Genomic DNA, 18,054 nt, shown 5'->3' with positions numbered 1-18,054 from the left:
GCCAATAGCAGCAAGACCATCCTGAATATTGTGAACCCTAATGCGTGCTGCGTCCACCTACTCTCCTGTGTGGGAGCAACTGGGAACAATCTGTTGATGACTTTTTCCACAGAATATCCTAGAAGGTCTGTCCTAGAAGGGATTAACAGTGTTTCAGAACCACCATCGTAAGGTAAGCTATTCTATTTCACATACTGTTCATCAGTCTTATTACAGAATAATTTATGAACAATTCACTTCATTGTATTAGGCACAATACATGCATTGTTGTACTGTAACAATGTTAAATAGGGCCATCTGAGAAACATTGTGGACCTAAAACTACCTAATGTGTTGCAACGGGGTAGAACACAGAAATCTAATGTTTTTGACATAGTGAAAAGAGGGTGTAACTGATTATAATGACGTGTGACTTCGGACTGAAATTACTACTGAAATGACTGTACTGAAATTAGTTTTGTACTTCTATCCTTAGATCTTGAACATGGGAGAGTGCATTTCAGTCCGTGTTTTTCTGATGTTTCTGGCCCTAATAAGCTATCTTATTGCGCTGACATTCAACATATTGGCTCTATTTGGGCCCTGGACAGGTGAATTATTACAGCCCACTTTAAGTCAATGACATCTGTTTGAAATATCTAAAAACAAATTGCATCCGAAGGAATGTTTTGTAACCTGTGTGTTTGAACATGCAGGTGCTTTCATGCAAACCACACAGTATGTGCTGAGCAAGTCCACAACGCACCTAACCCCGGATAGATGGGTACTCTTTCTATGGGATGTCCTTAACATCTGGTTGATCGGCATGTTCATCTATCTGATACACAATCTCCGTAGAAGGTACGATACTTTCCAATAAAGTTAAACTCTCGATGACACTACAACAATCATGTAAACATTGGTCCTTCAGATAATTTGGTTATTTCTCAACCCAAACCCTGGCTGGAATTAAATCAGCTTTGCACTGGACATTAGCCTGGTCCCAGATCTGTTCCTGCTATCTTGCCAAATCCATGCCAAACATGACAATTCCATAAGGAGGCATCCAGGCTAATTGGCCTCTATTTATTCACCTAGGTGAGACAAAAAAAAAAAAAGGTGCAGAAAGTGTGATTTTTACTGTCCTGGCTAGGGGTGCAGAATTCCAGTAACTTTCCCAAAATTCCCAGGCCTAGTTCTGGCCCAGATGTTGATGATGATGATGATGTTGTTGTTGATTTTCATGATGGTGATGATGATGATGATGATGATGATGATGATGATGATGATGATGATGATGTTCCTGTTCCTGTTCCTTAGGGAAGCCTATACATGGATGTACACCACTCCTGCTGTCCTGCCCTATGGATTCTACTTGTCCTGGATCGTAAATAGCGTTTTGAATATGGCATGGTTATTTCTGTACGACAAAGAGTAAGTGATCATATTATGTGTATTTACTGTACAATTATATACAACTCTTTAAATGTTTTGAGTTGTTTTGAGTTTCTACATTGAATTCATGGCAAGGAAATCATTTGTACAGCTGTATTTCTCAAGACAAATTACGTTTTCTAGTTTCTGTGTTTGTCATAGAAAGATGGTGCCAACACTCCTGATCACAGCATTACAGGCCATCTCAAACTGCGTGATTATCATGTTCTCCTGCTACGGACTGGTCGTCTATGGAGCGTGGCTCCACAAATATCACAACAATGATCTCTGGCTCATTCGAATACTGGTACAACAACTGTTTTTTCTATGATTCTCCAAGAACATTGCATTGCGTAACACAAACCTTCCACAAGTGTGACTTTTTGGTACAGAAATGTGCTACCTGTTTATGGTGTCCATATTGTGAAGCCTCAGTTTCAGCAGGACTGAAGCTGTCCTAATACGGACACCGTATTTGTTAACTCTTTTACAGGTGCAAAACGGAGTGGCTTTGTATGCAACATGGTGGGCTGTGGCTACCTTTTTACACTTGACTGTTGTTTTAGACCATCAAACCCCAATACCCAAGACAGATGCTGCCATAATGGTCCTAGTTCTGCTCCAATTGGGACTCATAGGATGGTGAGAGTTTGATCCTACATTTTATCTAACCTCTCAATTCAGTGGTGTTGAATCAATAAACCATACATTTGAGCTTTACCATTAGATTTTCCATTGAACAGTGGATTTACTTAATATACATAAACTATGAGAAGATAATGATACAAAGTGGCAAAGTAGCTTTTAAAATAGTGTGACAGCTCGTGCACACAAAGCAAGTACCTGCATTGTGTGCAGCTGTCACTACATTTTAAAAGCTAATTTGCCCCTTAGGGCCACCATACAATCACCAGAAACCTTTCCTTCTCTTACCTTTTTTGAAGCATGGGACTTGATGCATTATTGATTTCTATTTTCTTCCTCCTTATAACTCTCTCAGGTTTGTCATAGAGAACTGGTACTTGGATAAGCACGTGCGTTACATCCTCACAGTGTATCCTGTGGTGATCCTGGTGTTGGCAGCGAGTGTGGCCAATCCAGCCACGCCCGGTACCCACATAGACATCATGTCTGGTAGGCCCTATGTCTTGACTGACTCCTAAACTGACACCTAGAGGAAGATAACATGTGTAAGGTGTCCATATTTGGACAGCCTGTCCTAATATGGACACCGTACGTATGCATTATTAGTAGATTACCATCGGTAATCTTGTAAAAGTGTTTCATCCTTAACTGCAAATGATACGATTAGATAATGTTATATTTACTGTATGTAAGTATGTAAATATAATGAGAACTGAGTATACTTAAATGCTATTGGCAATGTTTACACTATCTTCACTACTAGACTAGTGTCAATGTTATTCTTGTATCACTGTCTGTAGTCACTGAACTGACTTTCCCATGGCTCTTATGGCTAACATACCTGATGCCTCATCTCTTTTTCAGCTGTCATCTTGGCCATAACCAGTGTCATATTCATTGTACGCATTGTCATGGTGTTATGGAAGCACAAGAACAAACCGTTTTACGGCGAAGAGGAGCTCATGTCTCCAGTGGACATCGCCAGAACACAGAAGCTCATCTTTATGTAGGAAGAAGAGAGCTGCTGCGGATATTCATGTCCCCCTTGTTTGGATGTTGTTTTCCTAAACATTTAATGGCTGAGACGTGATCAAACTCTCCCTGTGTTGGATTCCTAAGGCTTTGCTTCAGCAAGACATGTAGGTGAAGATTTAGGCTAATAGTGCCTTTGTACTGTACAGATTGAGCTCATAACCATTGGCCATGCTAATGTCTTTCGAGATCATATCAATTACTGTGTGTGATATAAAACTATGAACCGGAATTCTCTCATGACCGCAATGCTAATTCAATGACATTAATGTGAATTTTAGATTTTTCTGTATTAATCTTGAACTACCACCATATTGTTTTATACCATGATATGATCTACCTTTGTGTTTTGACGTTTTCCTTTAGATGCATTTATGTATGAATGGAGCAATAGAAATAAAGTGTATTATTATACATATTAATGTACTTATCTGTAAATGTTATTGTGATTTAACGATAGTAAATACGACAGTGTACAACTGTGCAATTGTAGGAGCACCCATTCGTTAGACACCTTGGGGAAAAATAACCAAACACACACACAAATTATGTACACACACACACACACACACTAACCCTATTATGCGACAGTAAACCATGATACACTGACTGAAACAGTGCCATTAGCCAAAGTCCAATGCAACCGATCCCAGACAGTGTGTGTATAAAAGTGTGTGAGGCGAGCTGTCTACAGTTGATAGCTCGACAGGGAGCATGTACCGCTCCCATGTGTCTCTGAATACCCAGGGCCAGGGCAGTATGGAGGGACGTCTTCACCATGTGGTCCTGCACGGTGTGTGTATCACTCTGGCCATGGTTAGCCAGGTGTTCTCCGAGACCTTCCATGTTCTAGCATCAGGGACCAACTCTGGTGGTGAGTGAAATCTACCAGAATGCTGGTCCAGCTCTGTACTACAGTGCACTACTGTGAAGGCAACAGGGACTGTGGGTTAGCAGACAATCTGGATAAACAAGTACAGTGGCTAGTGGATGTATCCTGAATGCAATGATATGATTATAATGCCACCATTTGCAGAGTCAAGTTTATAGAGTTAAAGGCTTGATGTGGTCATTGCGTGCCAGGAACATGGGACCAAATACTAAACTTTTGACTACTTTTTTAATACACATTTTTAGGGGTGACAATCATTTTGACCTCTACCTTTTTGAGGGGGAAAATTATTACTTATTAAACAAAATCTATTTCTCTGAGCTATTGTATTAGTATAAAATAATATAATTTCCCAATTATTTTAGCATACAATATAGCTCAGTATTTGAATTATTTCTTTTATACAGTCATTATTGCTCATCTTTATCAAGGGTGTCAATAATTTCGGACCCTACTGTATAAATGATAACTTTGTCACTTTGTCATATTTAATGACTATTTTACCTAATATGACCTGTAAGTGATATCTCCTGCAGGGATGTTTCAAATGCATATACAGTATGTCACCAAAAGGATCCCTTTGAGAAGATAAGTTGTTATAACAACTTGTTTCACATCAATGTATCCACAGTGGATTGACTTTATGTAACGATAGACCTTTGGTCTGCCACGCATTCCAAATGTCACATTTTTACAGCCCAGCAATGAAGAGAAGCCAGTGATTGTATGTTTAACTCACCAACTACATTACATAAGCAGATGAGTTGATAAAAGCACTTTCCAGAAACTTATGAAAGGAAACTTTGATGACTGGAGGTAACGCTACCACTGAGTTTTCAAACCCAGAGACACAACATCGTGATACTACCGGGAATGTGTTGCGAAGGAGACTCGACAGACCAGACTGGGGTTTGGGGTTTGGCAAGTCAATGGGAGAAGTGAAAAATTCATCCTTAGTTGTTAATTTTCTCCAATTCTAAAGGCAAAACCTGTATTTAGCCAATGTCTTAAGTAGCTGAACCTGTCATTACTACAACGTTGTGAAAGTGAAAAACGTTTCATTTTTGTCAAAAACAACTTTGTATCGAAGGAGTGCCTCTCATTTGACGGCCTGCACATGCGCAGTTCTACGCAACACAACCGTTAGACCTGGTGACGTGTTTCTGTGCATGAGCTATTCTAGCTAACACCACCATGACATCACCTATAACTGTGATCAGGGATTTCTATTGGAGAAGCAGTTTCTGCACATCTTCATACTGTACTGTCTTTGATGTTACTGCTCATACTGATGTATTCTTCATCTCGCTGGTTTACGGTGTCCATATTAGGACACCATACTCGTGAATGCTGTGGATCTGTACCTATGCTAGGTGGCAACCACTAAAGTATTTCCATTGCCAATAGGATAGGCTGGCTTGTTATTCACAATACAGCTTCATCTTCACATAGCCTATACTGGTATTACATTGCAACACTATACTTACTGTTAGACACAGTAAATGTATGGTGTCCATATTAGGACAGCCTCATTATGGATTATAGAGCTCGCTAGTTTGTAGTCCTAAAAAACAGAAATGAGTTACCTCTGGTTCGTTTAGCCATTCCTATGGGGGAAATTAATGAAGAAACTATGGGGTTTTGGGATAAACGCCGGAAATAAGATCTGAGGTTAACACAGGCTTAGGAGATCTTATATGTTTTGTTCTATGAGATAATATCAGTGTCACGAATGTCTGTGGAATGCGGTAGGCCAGAGTCAAGCGCAGGACACAGAATGAAATGAAGATCCACTTTACTGAATAGTAAAGAAATACAAGCAAAACCTCCACACACAGGGAGGAGCAAACCCGCTCACAAATGACACTCGCACAAGCAACAAACACGCACACCACACAGTGGACGTGAACAGGTTAAATAGGGAAGACCAAATAACATAATAGGGAACAGGTGTGCAACAACAGACAACAACCAGGTGAACATAGAAACATAGAACATAGATCGGCAGCAGCTAGTATTCCGGTGACGACGAACGCCGAAGCCTGCCCGAACCAGAAGGAAGGGCAGTCTCGGCAGAATCCATGACAATCAGTCAGTTAACATGACCTTTATGAATTCTGAAGCCTTTATATGCTTGTTTTTTTTTAAAAAAAATTCAAAATTCACACAAAAAAAAAGACGTTAGCTGATGAAGATTATCTCAAAGAACAAAACACATAGGATCTCCTAAGCCTGTGTTTACCATAGACCTTATTTTCGGCATTTATCCCAAAACTCAACAACAAAAAAAACATTGGAGGCCATGGAGGAGTCAATGCCTACAAAAAGACGCCATTACTATTGCTCTCTATAGAGTCCCTTTACCAAACATGCAATGGCTTTATTCCCTAGGTCTGTTTAGGACCACAATGGATAATGTCTCGGAGTCCTTTCCTCTGGAGGTGACCATGGACTGCTGGGCAGACAACACCTGGATCATGCTCCGGATATGGAGCAGTGCTTGGCTCATACACTCTCTCTTTACTGTGTTCCAGAGGTATCACACACACACACACTCTCTCGCTCTCTCTTGCTCTCGCTCTTGCTTTCTTTCTCTCTCGCTCTCTCTCTTTCTCTCTTTCTCTCTCTCTCACTCTCTCTCTCTCTCTCCTGTCCTCTCTCTCTCTCCTCTCTCTTTCTCTCTCTCTCTCTCTCTCTCTCTCTCTCTCTCTCTCTCTCTCTCTCTCTCACCCCCCACTCTTCCAAAGGTTACCTGAATGCCTAAGTGATGAAAATTAAATGATGAGGAAGTACAGCATGTGTGATTTATATCATTCAGTTGTGATTGATGTTCTCTGCATGAAAGGAATGTGTTTGGACCAGTCTCCTGCAACCCTGAGATTCACCCTCCGTCATTCTATCTGATCTGGACTGTGATCAACGTAGCAAAGATCACTTGGCTGTTTCTCTGGGACAGGCAGTAAGTGGTTTGGCACTTTTTACATTTAAATGGGAAGTTTTAAAAACGTACTGTTAGATGGTTCCTCATCCTGAAAGTAGTCTATGGGCCAGGATAAACTCTAATCCATGGCTTAATTTATTTAAACAGCCACTACAAACTTCAGCTAACTTTGGTAGTTGCTGTTTAAAGACAACCTAACCGTGGATTACAGTTTCTCCTGGCCGATAGACTACTTTCAGGGTGAGGAACCATCTAACGTTCAATTTTAAAGGCCCAGTGCAGCCAAAACGTGATTTTCCTGTGTTTTATATATATTTCCACACTATGAGGTTTGAATGATACTGTGAAATTGTTTAAATGATGATAATACCCTTTTAGTTTAAGAGCTGTTTGAAAAGACCACCTGAAACTTCTGACTGTTTAGGTGGGATGGAGTTGTGGAATGCCTGGTGACATCACCAAGCGGTAAATTAGAAAACAGACCAATAAGAAAGAGAGATCCAAACGTCTCTGCCAATAACAGCTATTTTTCAGTTTCCCCTCCTCACTCAGACCACTCCCAGACAGTCTTATCAACATTTTTGCTTGAGAAATTGCTCTCTTTTTTGACCATTTTAATTGAAAACAATCAAAGTAAGGTACTTAATTGTTGCCCAGAAATTATTAGATATTGAGAGGAAAACGGCTGCATTGGAACTTTCAAATACTAAACTTCCCCATTAAGATACACATTTTTGGATTTTACAATATGACAAAAGAAATACAGTGAGCCTATTTGCAGAACCAAGTAAGACAATGCTAAAATATGGAACATCCTTTGTGTTTTTACAGTGACCTTCTACCATCCCTGTTTTTTAAATGGGTTATGCCAGTTCACAGCTTCCAAATGCTGTATGTGTCCTACCGAAACCTGCACAATCACAGAGCCTGGCTGGCCATCAATAACCCTAAAGAACCCTGGTGGACCCGCTATCTGGTGAATTCAAGATCTTATCTACATATTGATGTCAAGATGTAGCACAGTTGCTTGTTTTTATCATGCTGCTGTTAGTCAATGAGCTTCAGGGCAAAATGACCTTATGTAACCAAGTTGAATTGGTTAAACTTATTCTTTAGCATGATGTCAATTCAACGTCGATTCCATGTTGGTTTAACGTAATTTCATTGAAATTTCATTGAAATGATGTGGAAACAACGATGATTCAAACAGTGTGTGCCCAGTGGGATGTGGAGTGTATTCAGAAAGTATTCAAACCCCTTGACTTTTTTCACCTTTTGTTACGTTACAACCTTATTCTAAAATGGATTTCAAAAACTATATCGTCATCAATCTGCAAACAATAGCACATAATGACAAAGCAAAAACATGTTTTTGAAATGTTTGCACATTTATTAAAAACAAAAACTGAAATATGACATTTACATAAGTATTCAGACACTTTACTCAGTACTTTGTTGAAGCACCTTTGGCAGGGATTAAAGCCTTGAGTCTTCTTGGGTATGACGTTACAAGCTTGGCACACCTGTTTTTGGGGAGTTTCTCCCATTCTTCTCTACAGATCCTCTCAAGCTCAGTTAGGTTGGATGGGGAGTGTCGCTGAAAAGCTATTTTCAGGTCTCTCCAGAGATGTTCGATTGGGTTCAAGTCTGGGCTCTGGCTGGGCCACTCAAGGACATTCAAAGATGTCCCAAAGCCTGTTGGAAGGTGAATCTTCGCCCCAGTCTGATGTCCTGAGCTCTCTGGAGCAGGTTTTCATCAAGGATCTCTCTGTACTTTGCTCCGTTCATCTTTCCCTTAATCCTAACTAGTCTCCCAGTCCCTGACGCTGAAAAATATTGCCACAGCATGATGCTGCCTCCACCATGCTTCACCGCAGGGATGGTGCCAGGTTTCCTCCAGACGTGACGCTTGGCATTCAGGCCAAAGAGTTCAATCTTGGTTTCATCAGACCAGAGTATCTTGTTTCTGATGGTCAGGGTCCTTTAGGTGCCTTTTGGCAAACTCCAAGCGGGCTGTCATGTGCCTTTTACTGAGGAATGGCTTCCGTCTGGCCACTCTACCATAAAGGCTCATTGGTGGAGTCCTGCAGAGATGGGTTTTTTTCTTCTGGAAGGTTCTCCCATCTCCAACAGAGGAACTCTGGAGCTCTGTCAGAGTGACCATTGGGTTCTTGGTCATCTCCCTGACCAAGGCCCTTCTCCCTGATTGCTCAGTTTGGCTGGGCAGACAGCTCTAGGAAGAGTCTTGGTGGTTCCAAACTTCTTCCATTTAAGAATGATGTAGGCCACTGTGTTCTTGGGGACCTTCAATCCTGCAATAATTTTTTGGTAACCTTCCCCAGATCTGTGCCTCGACACAATCCCGTCTCAGAGGTCTGCGGACAATTCCTTCAACCTCATGGCTTGGTTTTTGCTCTGACATGCACTGTCAACTGTGGGACCTTATATAAACAGGTGTGTGCCTTTCCAAATCATGTCGAATCAATTCAATTTACCACTGGTGGACTCCAATCAAGTTGTAGAAATATCTCAAGGATGATCAATGGAAACAGGATGCACCTGAGCTCAATTTCGAATCTCATAGCAAAGGGTCTGAATACTTATGCAAATAAGGTATTTCTGTTTTTTATTTGTAATACATTTGCTAAAATCCCAAAAAATCTGTTTCCTCTTTTGTCATTATGGGGTATTGTGTGTAGATTGATGAGGGAGAAATTTTATTTAATCAATTTTAGAATAATGCTGTAACCTAACTAAATCTGGAAAAGGGGAAGGGGTCTGAATACTTTCCGAATGCACTGTATGTTTGTAGCTGCCAATCTGGTTTAAAGAGGTAAGGTCCTCTGGTAAATAACTACACTGAACAAAAATATAAACGCAACATGGAACAACTTCAAACATTTTACTTAGTTACAGTTCATATAAGGAAATCAATCAATTGAATTACATTAATTACGCCCTAATCTATGGATTTCACATGACTGGGAATAAGATATGCATCTGTTGGTCACAGATACCTTACAAAAAAAGGTAGAGGCGTGGATCAGAAAACCAGTCAGTATCTGGTGCGACCACCATTTGCCTCATACAGCGCGACATCTCCTTCGCATAGAGTTGATCAGGCTGGTGATTGTGGTCTGTGGAATGTTGTCCTACTCCTCTTCAATGGCTGTGCGAAGTTGATAGATATTGGTGGGAAGTGGAAGACGCTGTCGTACACATTGATCCAGAGCATCCCAAACCATAACCCCACCTCCACCATGGGGCACTCTGTTCACAACGTTGACCAAATCAAACCACTCGCCCACACGACGCCATACACATTGTCTGCCATCAGCCTGGTACAGTTGAAACCGGGATTCATCGGTAAAGAGCGTACTTCTCCAATGTGTCAGTGGCTATCGAAAGTAAGCATTTGCCCACTGAAGTCGGTTACCATGCCGAACTACAGTCAGGTCATGATCCTGGTGAGGACGACGAGCATGCAGATAAGCTTCCCTGAGACCGTCTGATAGAATTTAACATTCAATTCTCTGGCAACAGCTCTGGTGGACATTCCTGCAGTCAGCATGCCAATGGCACGCTCCCTCAAAACATGAGACATCTGAGGCATTGTGTTGTGTGACAAAACTGCACATTTTAGAGTGGCCTTTTATTGTCCCTAGCACAAGGTGCAGCTGTGTAATGATAATGCTGTTTAATAATGTTATTGATATGCCACACCTGTCAGGTGGAAGGATTATCTTTTTAAATATATTTTCCTTTATTATTTCCCCTAACCCTACCTCCCCTCCCCTAATTGGAGTAAACTAATGGGCAACAACACTTAGGCCTCTACTTCCAGCTTATAAATGCTATATACATTTTACGGACACAGTTTATTTCACAATAGTTATGTTTTGGTTGTTTTTAGTCCTATCCTTCAACTACCCTACAGCAGTGCTGGGAAGGTTGTATCCCCATATATACAGTGGGGGAAAAAGTATTTAGTCAGCCACCAATTGTGCAAGTTCTCCCACTTAAAAAGATGAGAGGCCTGTAATTGTCATCATAGGTACACGTCAACTATGACAGACAAATTGAGAGAAAAAAATTCCAGAAAATCACATTGTAGGATTTTTTATGAATTTATTGGCAGATTATGGTTGAAAATAAGTATTTGGTCACCTACAAACAAGCAAGATTTCTGGCTCTCACAGACCTGTAACTTCTTCTTTAAGAGGCTCCTCTTTCCTCCACTCGTTACCTGTATTAATGGCACCTGTTTGAACTTGTTATCAGTATAAAAGACACCTGTCCACAACCTCAAACAGTCACACTCCAAACTCCACTATGGCCAAGACCAAAGAGCTGTCAAAGGACACCAGAAACAAAATTGTAGACCTGCACCAGGCTGGGAAGATTGAATCTGCAATAGGTAAGCATCTTGGTTTGAAGAAATCAACTGTGGGAGCAATTATTAGGAAATGGAAGACATACAAGACCACTGATAATCTCCCTCGATCTGGGGCTCCACGCAAGATCTCACCCCGTGGGGTCAAAATGATCACAAGAACGGTGAGCAAAAATCCCAGAACCACACGGGGGGACCTAGTGAATGACCTGCAGAGAGCTGGGACCAAAGTAACAAAGCCTACCATCAGTAACACACTACGCCGCCAGGGACTCAAATCCTGCAGTGCCAGACGTGTCCCCCTGCTTAAGTCAGTACACGTCCAGGCCCGTCTGAAGTTTGCTAGAGTGCATTTGGATGATCCAGAAGAGGATTGGGAGAATGTGATATGGTCAGATGAAACCAAAATAGAACCTTTTGGTAAAAACTCAACTCGTCGTGTTTGGAGGACAAAGAATGCTGAGTTGCATCCAAAGAACACCATACCTACTGTGAAGCATGGGGGTGGAAACATCATGCTTTGGGGCTGTTGTTCTGCAAAGGTACCAGGACGGCTGATCCGTGTAAAGGAAAGAATGAATGGGGCCATGTATCGTGAGATTTTGAGTGAAAACCTCCTTCCATCAGCAAGGGCATTGAAGATGAAACGTGGCTGGGTCTTTCAGCATGACAATGATCCCAAACACACCACCCGGGCAATGAAGGAGTGGCTTCGTAAGAAGCATTTCAAGGTCCTGGAGTGGCCTAGCCAGTCTCCAGATCTCAACCCCATAGAAAATATTTGGAGGTAGTTGAAAGTCCGTGTTGCCCAGCGACAGCCCCAAAACATAACTGCTCTAGAGGAGATCTGCATGGAGGAATGGGCCAAAATACCAGCAACAGTGTGTGAAAACCTTGTGAAGACTTACAGAAAACGTTTGACCTGTGTCATTGCCAACAAAGGGTATATAACAAAGTATTGAGAAACTTTTGTTATTGACCAAATACTTATTTTCCACCATAATTTGCCAATAAATTCATTAAAAATCCTACAATGTAATTTCCTGGATTTTTTTTCTCTCATTTTGTCTGTCATAGTTGACGTGTACCTATGATGAAAATTACAGGGTCTCTCATCTTTTTAAGTGGGAGAACTTGCACAATTGGTGGCTGACAAAATACTTTTTTCCCCCACTGTATATCATTGTGTTGGTTGCAAGAATTTTGTATAATGATTTAAATTGAAAAACTCAGAATCCAGCGTCGTTTTGTGTATCAGTTCATAAACCATCGAAAATCTCTTCCCAACTATTTTGCAATTTATATGGCACAGCTGTCAATTTGTCGGTACTTAAATGAAACTGGTATACTTTTTTATTTATCCGAATGTTGTTTAAACAATTTTGGTCTTTAATGCATGTTCCTTACTTTCTCCACCTTCGACTTGCCTCTTCCATTTTTGCGGTAATGCTGCAATTAGTTGGTTGTAATTTTGAGTAGAGCAGACATTTCAATATATTTTTGTTAGCTGCATGTGTGACAACTCCACCAGTCCCATTCATGATATTGTTTTTTAATATATATTTTTATCAATTGGATTATCTTTAGAATTGCTCACTAATAGGGATGTAAACAAATATAGTACCAGTCAAAAGTTTGGACACACCTACTCATTCAAGGGTTTTCCTTTATTTATTTTTCTATTTTCTACATTGTAAAATAATAGTGAAGACATCAAAGCTATGAAATAACACATATTGAATTATGTAGTAACCAAAAAAGTGTTAAACAAATCAAAGTATATTTTATATTTGAGATTCTTCAAATAGCCACCCTTTGCCTTGATGACAGCCTTGCACACTCTTGGCATTCTCTCAACCAGCTTCACCTGGAATACTTTTCCAACAGTCTTGAAGGAGTTCCCACATATGCTGAGCACTTGTTGGCTGCTTTTCCTTCACTCTGCAGTCCGACTTTTCCCAAACCATCTCAATTGGGTTGATGTCGGGGGATTGTGGAGGCCAGGTCATCTGATGCAGCACTCCATCACTCTCTTTCTTGGTAAAATAGCCGTTACACAGCCTGGAGGTGTGTTGAGTCATTGTCCTGTTGAAAAACAAATGATAGTCCCACTAAGCCCAAACCAGATGGGATGGCGTATCGCTGTAGAATGCTGTGGTAGCCATGCTGGTGATGTGTGGCTTGAATTCTAAAGAAATCACAGACAGTGTCACCAGCAAAGCACCCCCACACCATAACACCTCCTCCTCCTCCATGCTTCACGGTGGGAAATACACATGCAGAGATCATCCGTTCACCCACACCGCGTCTCACAAAGGCACGGCGGTTGGAACCAAAAATCTCCAATTTGGACTCCAGACCAAAGGACACATTTCCACTGGTCTAATGTCCTTTGCTCATGTTTCTTGGCCCACCAAGTCTCTTCTTCTTATTGGTGTCATTTAGTAGTAGTTTCTTTGCAGCAATTCGACCATGAAGGCCTGATTCACACAGTCTCCTCTGAACAGTTGATGTTGAGATGTCTCTGTTACTTGAACTCTGTGAAGCATTTATTTGAGCTGCAATTTCTGAGGCTGGTAACTCTAATGAACTTATCCTCTGTAGCAGAGTTAACTCTGGGTCTTCCTTTCCTGTGCCGGTCCTCATGAGAGCCAGTTTCATCATAGTGCTTGATGGTTTTTGCGACTGCACTTGAAGAAACTTCAAAGTTCTTGAAATGTTCTGTATTGACTGATCTGCATGTCTTAAAGTAATGATGGACTGTCATTTTCCTTTGCTTATTTGAGCTTTTCTTGCCATAATATGGACTTGGTCTTTTACCAAATAGGGCTATCTTCTGTATATCACCCCTACCTTGTCACAACACAACTGATTGGCTCAAACGCATTAAGAAGGAACATAATTCCACAAATTAACAAGGCACACCTGTTAATTGAAATGCATTCCCGCTGACTACCTCATGAAGCTGGTTGAGAAGAATGCCAAGAGTGTGCAAAGCTGTCATCAAGACAAAGGGTGGCTATTTGAAGAATCTCAAATATAAAATATATATTTGATTTGTTTAACACTTTTATTGGTTACTACATGATTCCATATGTGATTTGATGTGATTTTATTTTATTTGATGTGTTATTTCATAGTTATGATGTCTTCACTATTATTCTACAATGAAAGAAAAACCCTTGAATGAGTAGGTGTGTCCAAACTTTTGATTGGTACTGAATGTGCACCAAATTTGTGAGAAATGTGCTTTTATTACATAGGGAACACTTCTGGGATCTTCAGCTCATGAAAGATGGGATCACCACTTTACATTTGGTGTTCATATTTTTTGTTCAGTATAAATACGACTAAATAATAACTGGTTCTTATACATCAGCGGTAGAGCATGGGAGTAAAACCAAAGATAAGGTGCAACAACAATCCTTTATTTCCTGCTTTTTGTAGTTCACAAATGCACAATAATCAGTTTCAATTAGAGCTCAAATGTTGTACTACAGACAGTGATTGCGTTTCTAGTTGTTGACAATATAAATGTGTTTCAATCAAAACAAGACAGTGTTGCAACACTTACAGGAAGACATGGCCAGGGAGAAGGAGAACGGTTCTAGGTGGACTAAGGGCAGTGCCATAACACACATTTTACAATTGATTATACTTACTTTTGAATAAAAACCACCACCACTCCCATCCTTCCAGAGCATGCCAATCATCTGACAGCCAACCATTTATACTAGACGCCACGCCGTTAATAAACAATAAGGAACACCTGTGCTAACAGGCCATGAGGCTTCATTCAAGAGCTCATGCCTGTTACATATTTACCCCCCAAAGTTTTTAGTTGTTTCCTCACATTTCAAGACACAAATACAAAAAAGAAGACAAGGCAAATAAAGAATATAAAGGTCAAAAAAACATGCAGAATATCATCTAAATAAAGAATAAATGTATTGACCAAATAGGCCTAATGAAAAAGCACACTTTGAAAAGCAAAATACTGCAAACCAATACTTAAATAAAATAAATACTGGAGGACCATGCGGTCGTAGAAGGGGACTGAGTCATATTTTCTTCGACATTTCAGACCGCCTCATCACACCATTGCCAGTATGTTCGCTAAGGGGACTGTCATAATGCTCCAAAACACCATTTTGCAACACATGAACTTGGACACACATACTGGCAATGGTGTGCGAGATACAGAGGTGGTTGGTTTCACGGGACTGCTTACACACTACAGCATAACCGCACGGCAGAAATACTGAACTCGGCCCCTCTACGCGCAACGACGTAGGCAGCCATGACACTCGGTGCCAGAATGCCCTCTTATGCCGCATTCAAAACAACTGGGAACTCAGAAAACAACGAGCTCCAACTGGAAAAATAGTTTTGAGCGGTCATCCAACTTGGAATTCCAACTTCGAGAACTCCGATTTACGAGAGCTCCGCCTTTCAGACCTGAAGATTACTGACATCATGATTTGACCTTGTATTTTTCAGAGTTCCCAGTTGTATTGAACACACCATAAGTATCACCTCCGACTTCCCTTAAGGAAGTGGCACCATTCACAAAATCTCACACACTCGCATCCAGCCGCTAAGCCGCGCAATGGGACGGCAGTGGAAAACCCAGCCATTATGGCCACCCAGTGCCCCTCCTCAGCGCACCTCCGTCCCCCATACCCATATTCACATGGCACACAAGGCATTAGAGCCTCCACTAAAAACAAGGCCAACCAGGGCCACATCACAAATCTAAATGCACCAATACACATTCTAAAAACAGATCCCTTACCAATGAATACTATGTCTTGTTTCATATGTCTTTATCATGGTCCCTCTGATCTAACTGTGTTGATGTGTTGATGTTGTGTGGGGCAGACCCAGAACGGACTGGCTGTATTTGGCTGGTGGACACTCCTGGAGGCCCTGGTCAGTCTGGGAGTTGTGCTGAGGTACCAGGCTGGGCTACCTGATCCTCTGGTCAGCTCAATGGTGCTCACCCTACTTCTCCTGGGGATGCTCATCTGGTAATGACTGACAATAAAATAATGATGGGCCCATGCATATAGATCCTAATCATTGATTGAATGGAAAGATTATAATTGTGGTGTCCATATTAGACAGTCTCTCCTGCTGAGACTGAGGCTGTCCTAATATGGACACCGTACTGACTAAATGGGTACACTATACTGGGAAGTTGGGGTTTAATTCAGTCTTGAAAACAATGCTATTTCCTAACAGGTTTGTCTTTGAGAGCTTCATATTCTCCAAGTACATCCGCTACACGTTTACTGTCTACCCTGTGTTGATTGTGGGCCTGGGAGCCATGTTCACCAGAGGCTATCGTGTCCATGACCTCGCACCTAACACAGTATACTGTGGTAAGAACATAGAGTTGGATAGAGGGCACACTTGGCCCAAAGCCTGTTTTATCATGTGCAGTGCCATTGAGGGCTTTCACCATTTTGAAGTAGTCAACTAGGTGGGACTTGCTATGGGTTAAGGTAGATCACATAATTCAATCCAGGTCAGCAGGAATTATACTCCTGAGAAAACATTCCCTAAGTCGCTCTGGATAAGAGCGCCTGCTAAATTTCTAAAATGTAACTGTAAAATCAGGTGGCAGTAAATCACCAACCTTGGCTTTAAACCTGTTCAGACTATGCACATTGCAAAGATAGGATATGAGCTCTCTAGTACATCTCTATGGAATGAACACATACTGGAGTAATACCAACCACTCACACCCACATTCTGTAACAGATCGATTTTAATGTAGGCAGATGCTGGCCAATGATAACATGATTTTAGAGGCACATTACATATGCTGTAATTGGAACAGTGCTAAGCTGACGCTGCAGGCCAGTCATAATTGAATACCAGAAAAACCTTGTAGACAATTGTGTATAATCTGATGAATAACAGTTACGTAACACTTACATTACACTTGATTTTGTATTTCTTGTCCCAACCACACAGGGTTCCTTATGCTGGCGGCAACGGTCCTGAACTGTGTCCGTTTGATTACTACATGCTTTTACCCAGATGACACATCCAAGTATTTGACCAAGGAGCCCAACCATAAACCTGACTTCTGCAAGACTGTATGCCAACCAATGGGAAAGGACAGCACAATGGCTTCACAAACTGGCTTCGTGAATCCTGTCTTCTGTAATAACTTAGACAATTAGCAGAGGGTACGGTGTCCATATTAGAACAGAAACAACTCCTGTTGAGGCTGAGGCTGTCCTAATATGAACACTGTACTACTGATTTACCCAAAGTGAATTGTTTTGCATGTTAATAGTTTTGCTACTGATTAATGGTATTTTCTGTAAAAATGGACATTGTGCTCTTGGTGATGAGTAGCTACAGCCTGAGTTAACTCTAAGCTTAGAGTGTTGACATGCCTCCACATTCATCAGTAACAAATTGATTCCTGAATACCGAACAGTCCCTTCACAATTCAGAATGTTGAATAAACTTTATTTGAACTTACTTTACCGGTTTCCACTGAGTTCGTCCTTATGTCATTGGAAATGTGATCATCTGCAACAGTTTACTAACCACTGTGCTTCCAGTAATGCACTGTAAATTCTAGAAATACAGCATGATGCTGTAGTCAGGTGTTACAGTAATATGCTGTAAATTTGTGTTTCAGTAAAGGTCCTGTAAATCTACAGTCATTTAGTGGCTTCTATGCTGCCAGTATTTTACTGTAAATTGACAGCAACC

The 18,054-nt window shown here is 41.0% G+C and overlaps 2 protein-coding genes across 3 annotated transcripts; both read left to right on the top strand.

Annotated features, from left to right (window-relative positions):
* On the top strand, window positions 1-3,512 carry LOC121549537. 2 transcript variants are annotated; one of them, XM_041861336.2, is made up of 8 exons: window positions 1-172; window positions 476-590; window positions 696-840; window positions 1,300-1,413; window positions 1,576-1,720; window positions 1,907-2,055; window positions 2,414-2,547; window positions 2,923-3,512. In XM_041861336.2, the coding sequence occupies exons 2-8, from the start codon at window positions 485-487 to the stop codon at window positions 3,066-3,068; spliced, it is 939 nt and encodes a 312-aa protein (XP_041717270.1). In that variant the 5' UTR covers window positions 1-172; window positions 476-484; the 3' UTR covers window positions 3,069-3,512. The 2 variants fall into 2 exon arrangements, with proteins under 2 accessions (XP_041717270.1, XP_041717269.1); XM_041861335.2 differs by having other exon boundaries at window positions 1,558-1,720.
* A 277-nt stretch (window positions 3,513-3,789) lies between these two features.
* LOC121549608 lies at window positions 3,790-17,817 on the top strand. Its single transcript, XM_041861395.1, has 7 exons — window positions 3,790-3,964; window positions 6,374-6,518; window positions 6,828-6,941; window positions 7,755-7,899; window positions 16,198-16,346; window positions 16,561-16,700; window positions 17,299-17,817. The coding sequence occupies exons 1-7, from the start codon at window positions 3,805-3,807 to the stop codon at window positions 17,508-17,510; spliced, it is 1,065 nt and encodes a 354-aa protein (XP_041717329.1). The 5' UTR covers window positions 3,790-3,804; the 3' UTR covers window positions 17,511-17,817.
* The last annotated feature ends 237 nt before the right edge of the window (window positions 17,818-18,054 follow it).

The sequence above is a fragment of the Coregonus clupeaformis genome, chromosome 34, assembly GCF_020615455.1.
Source record: "Coregonus clupeaformis isolate EN_2021a chromosome 34, ASM2061545v1, whole genome shotgun sequence".
NCBI classification, from domain to species: Eukaryota; Metazoa; Chordata; class Actinopteri; order Salmoniformes; family Salmonidae; genus Coregonus; species Coregonus clupeaformis.
This window is presented reverse-complemented; position numbering and strand designations above follow the sequence as displayed.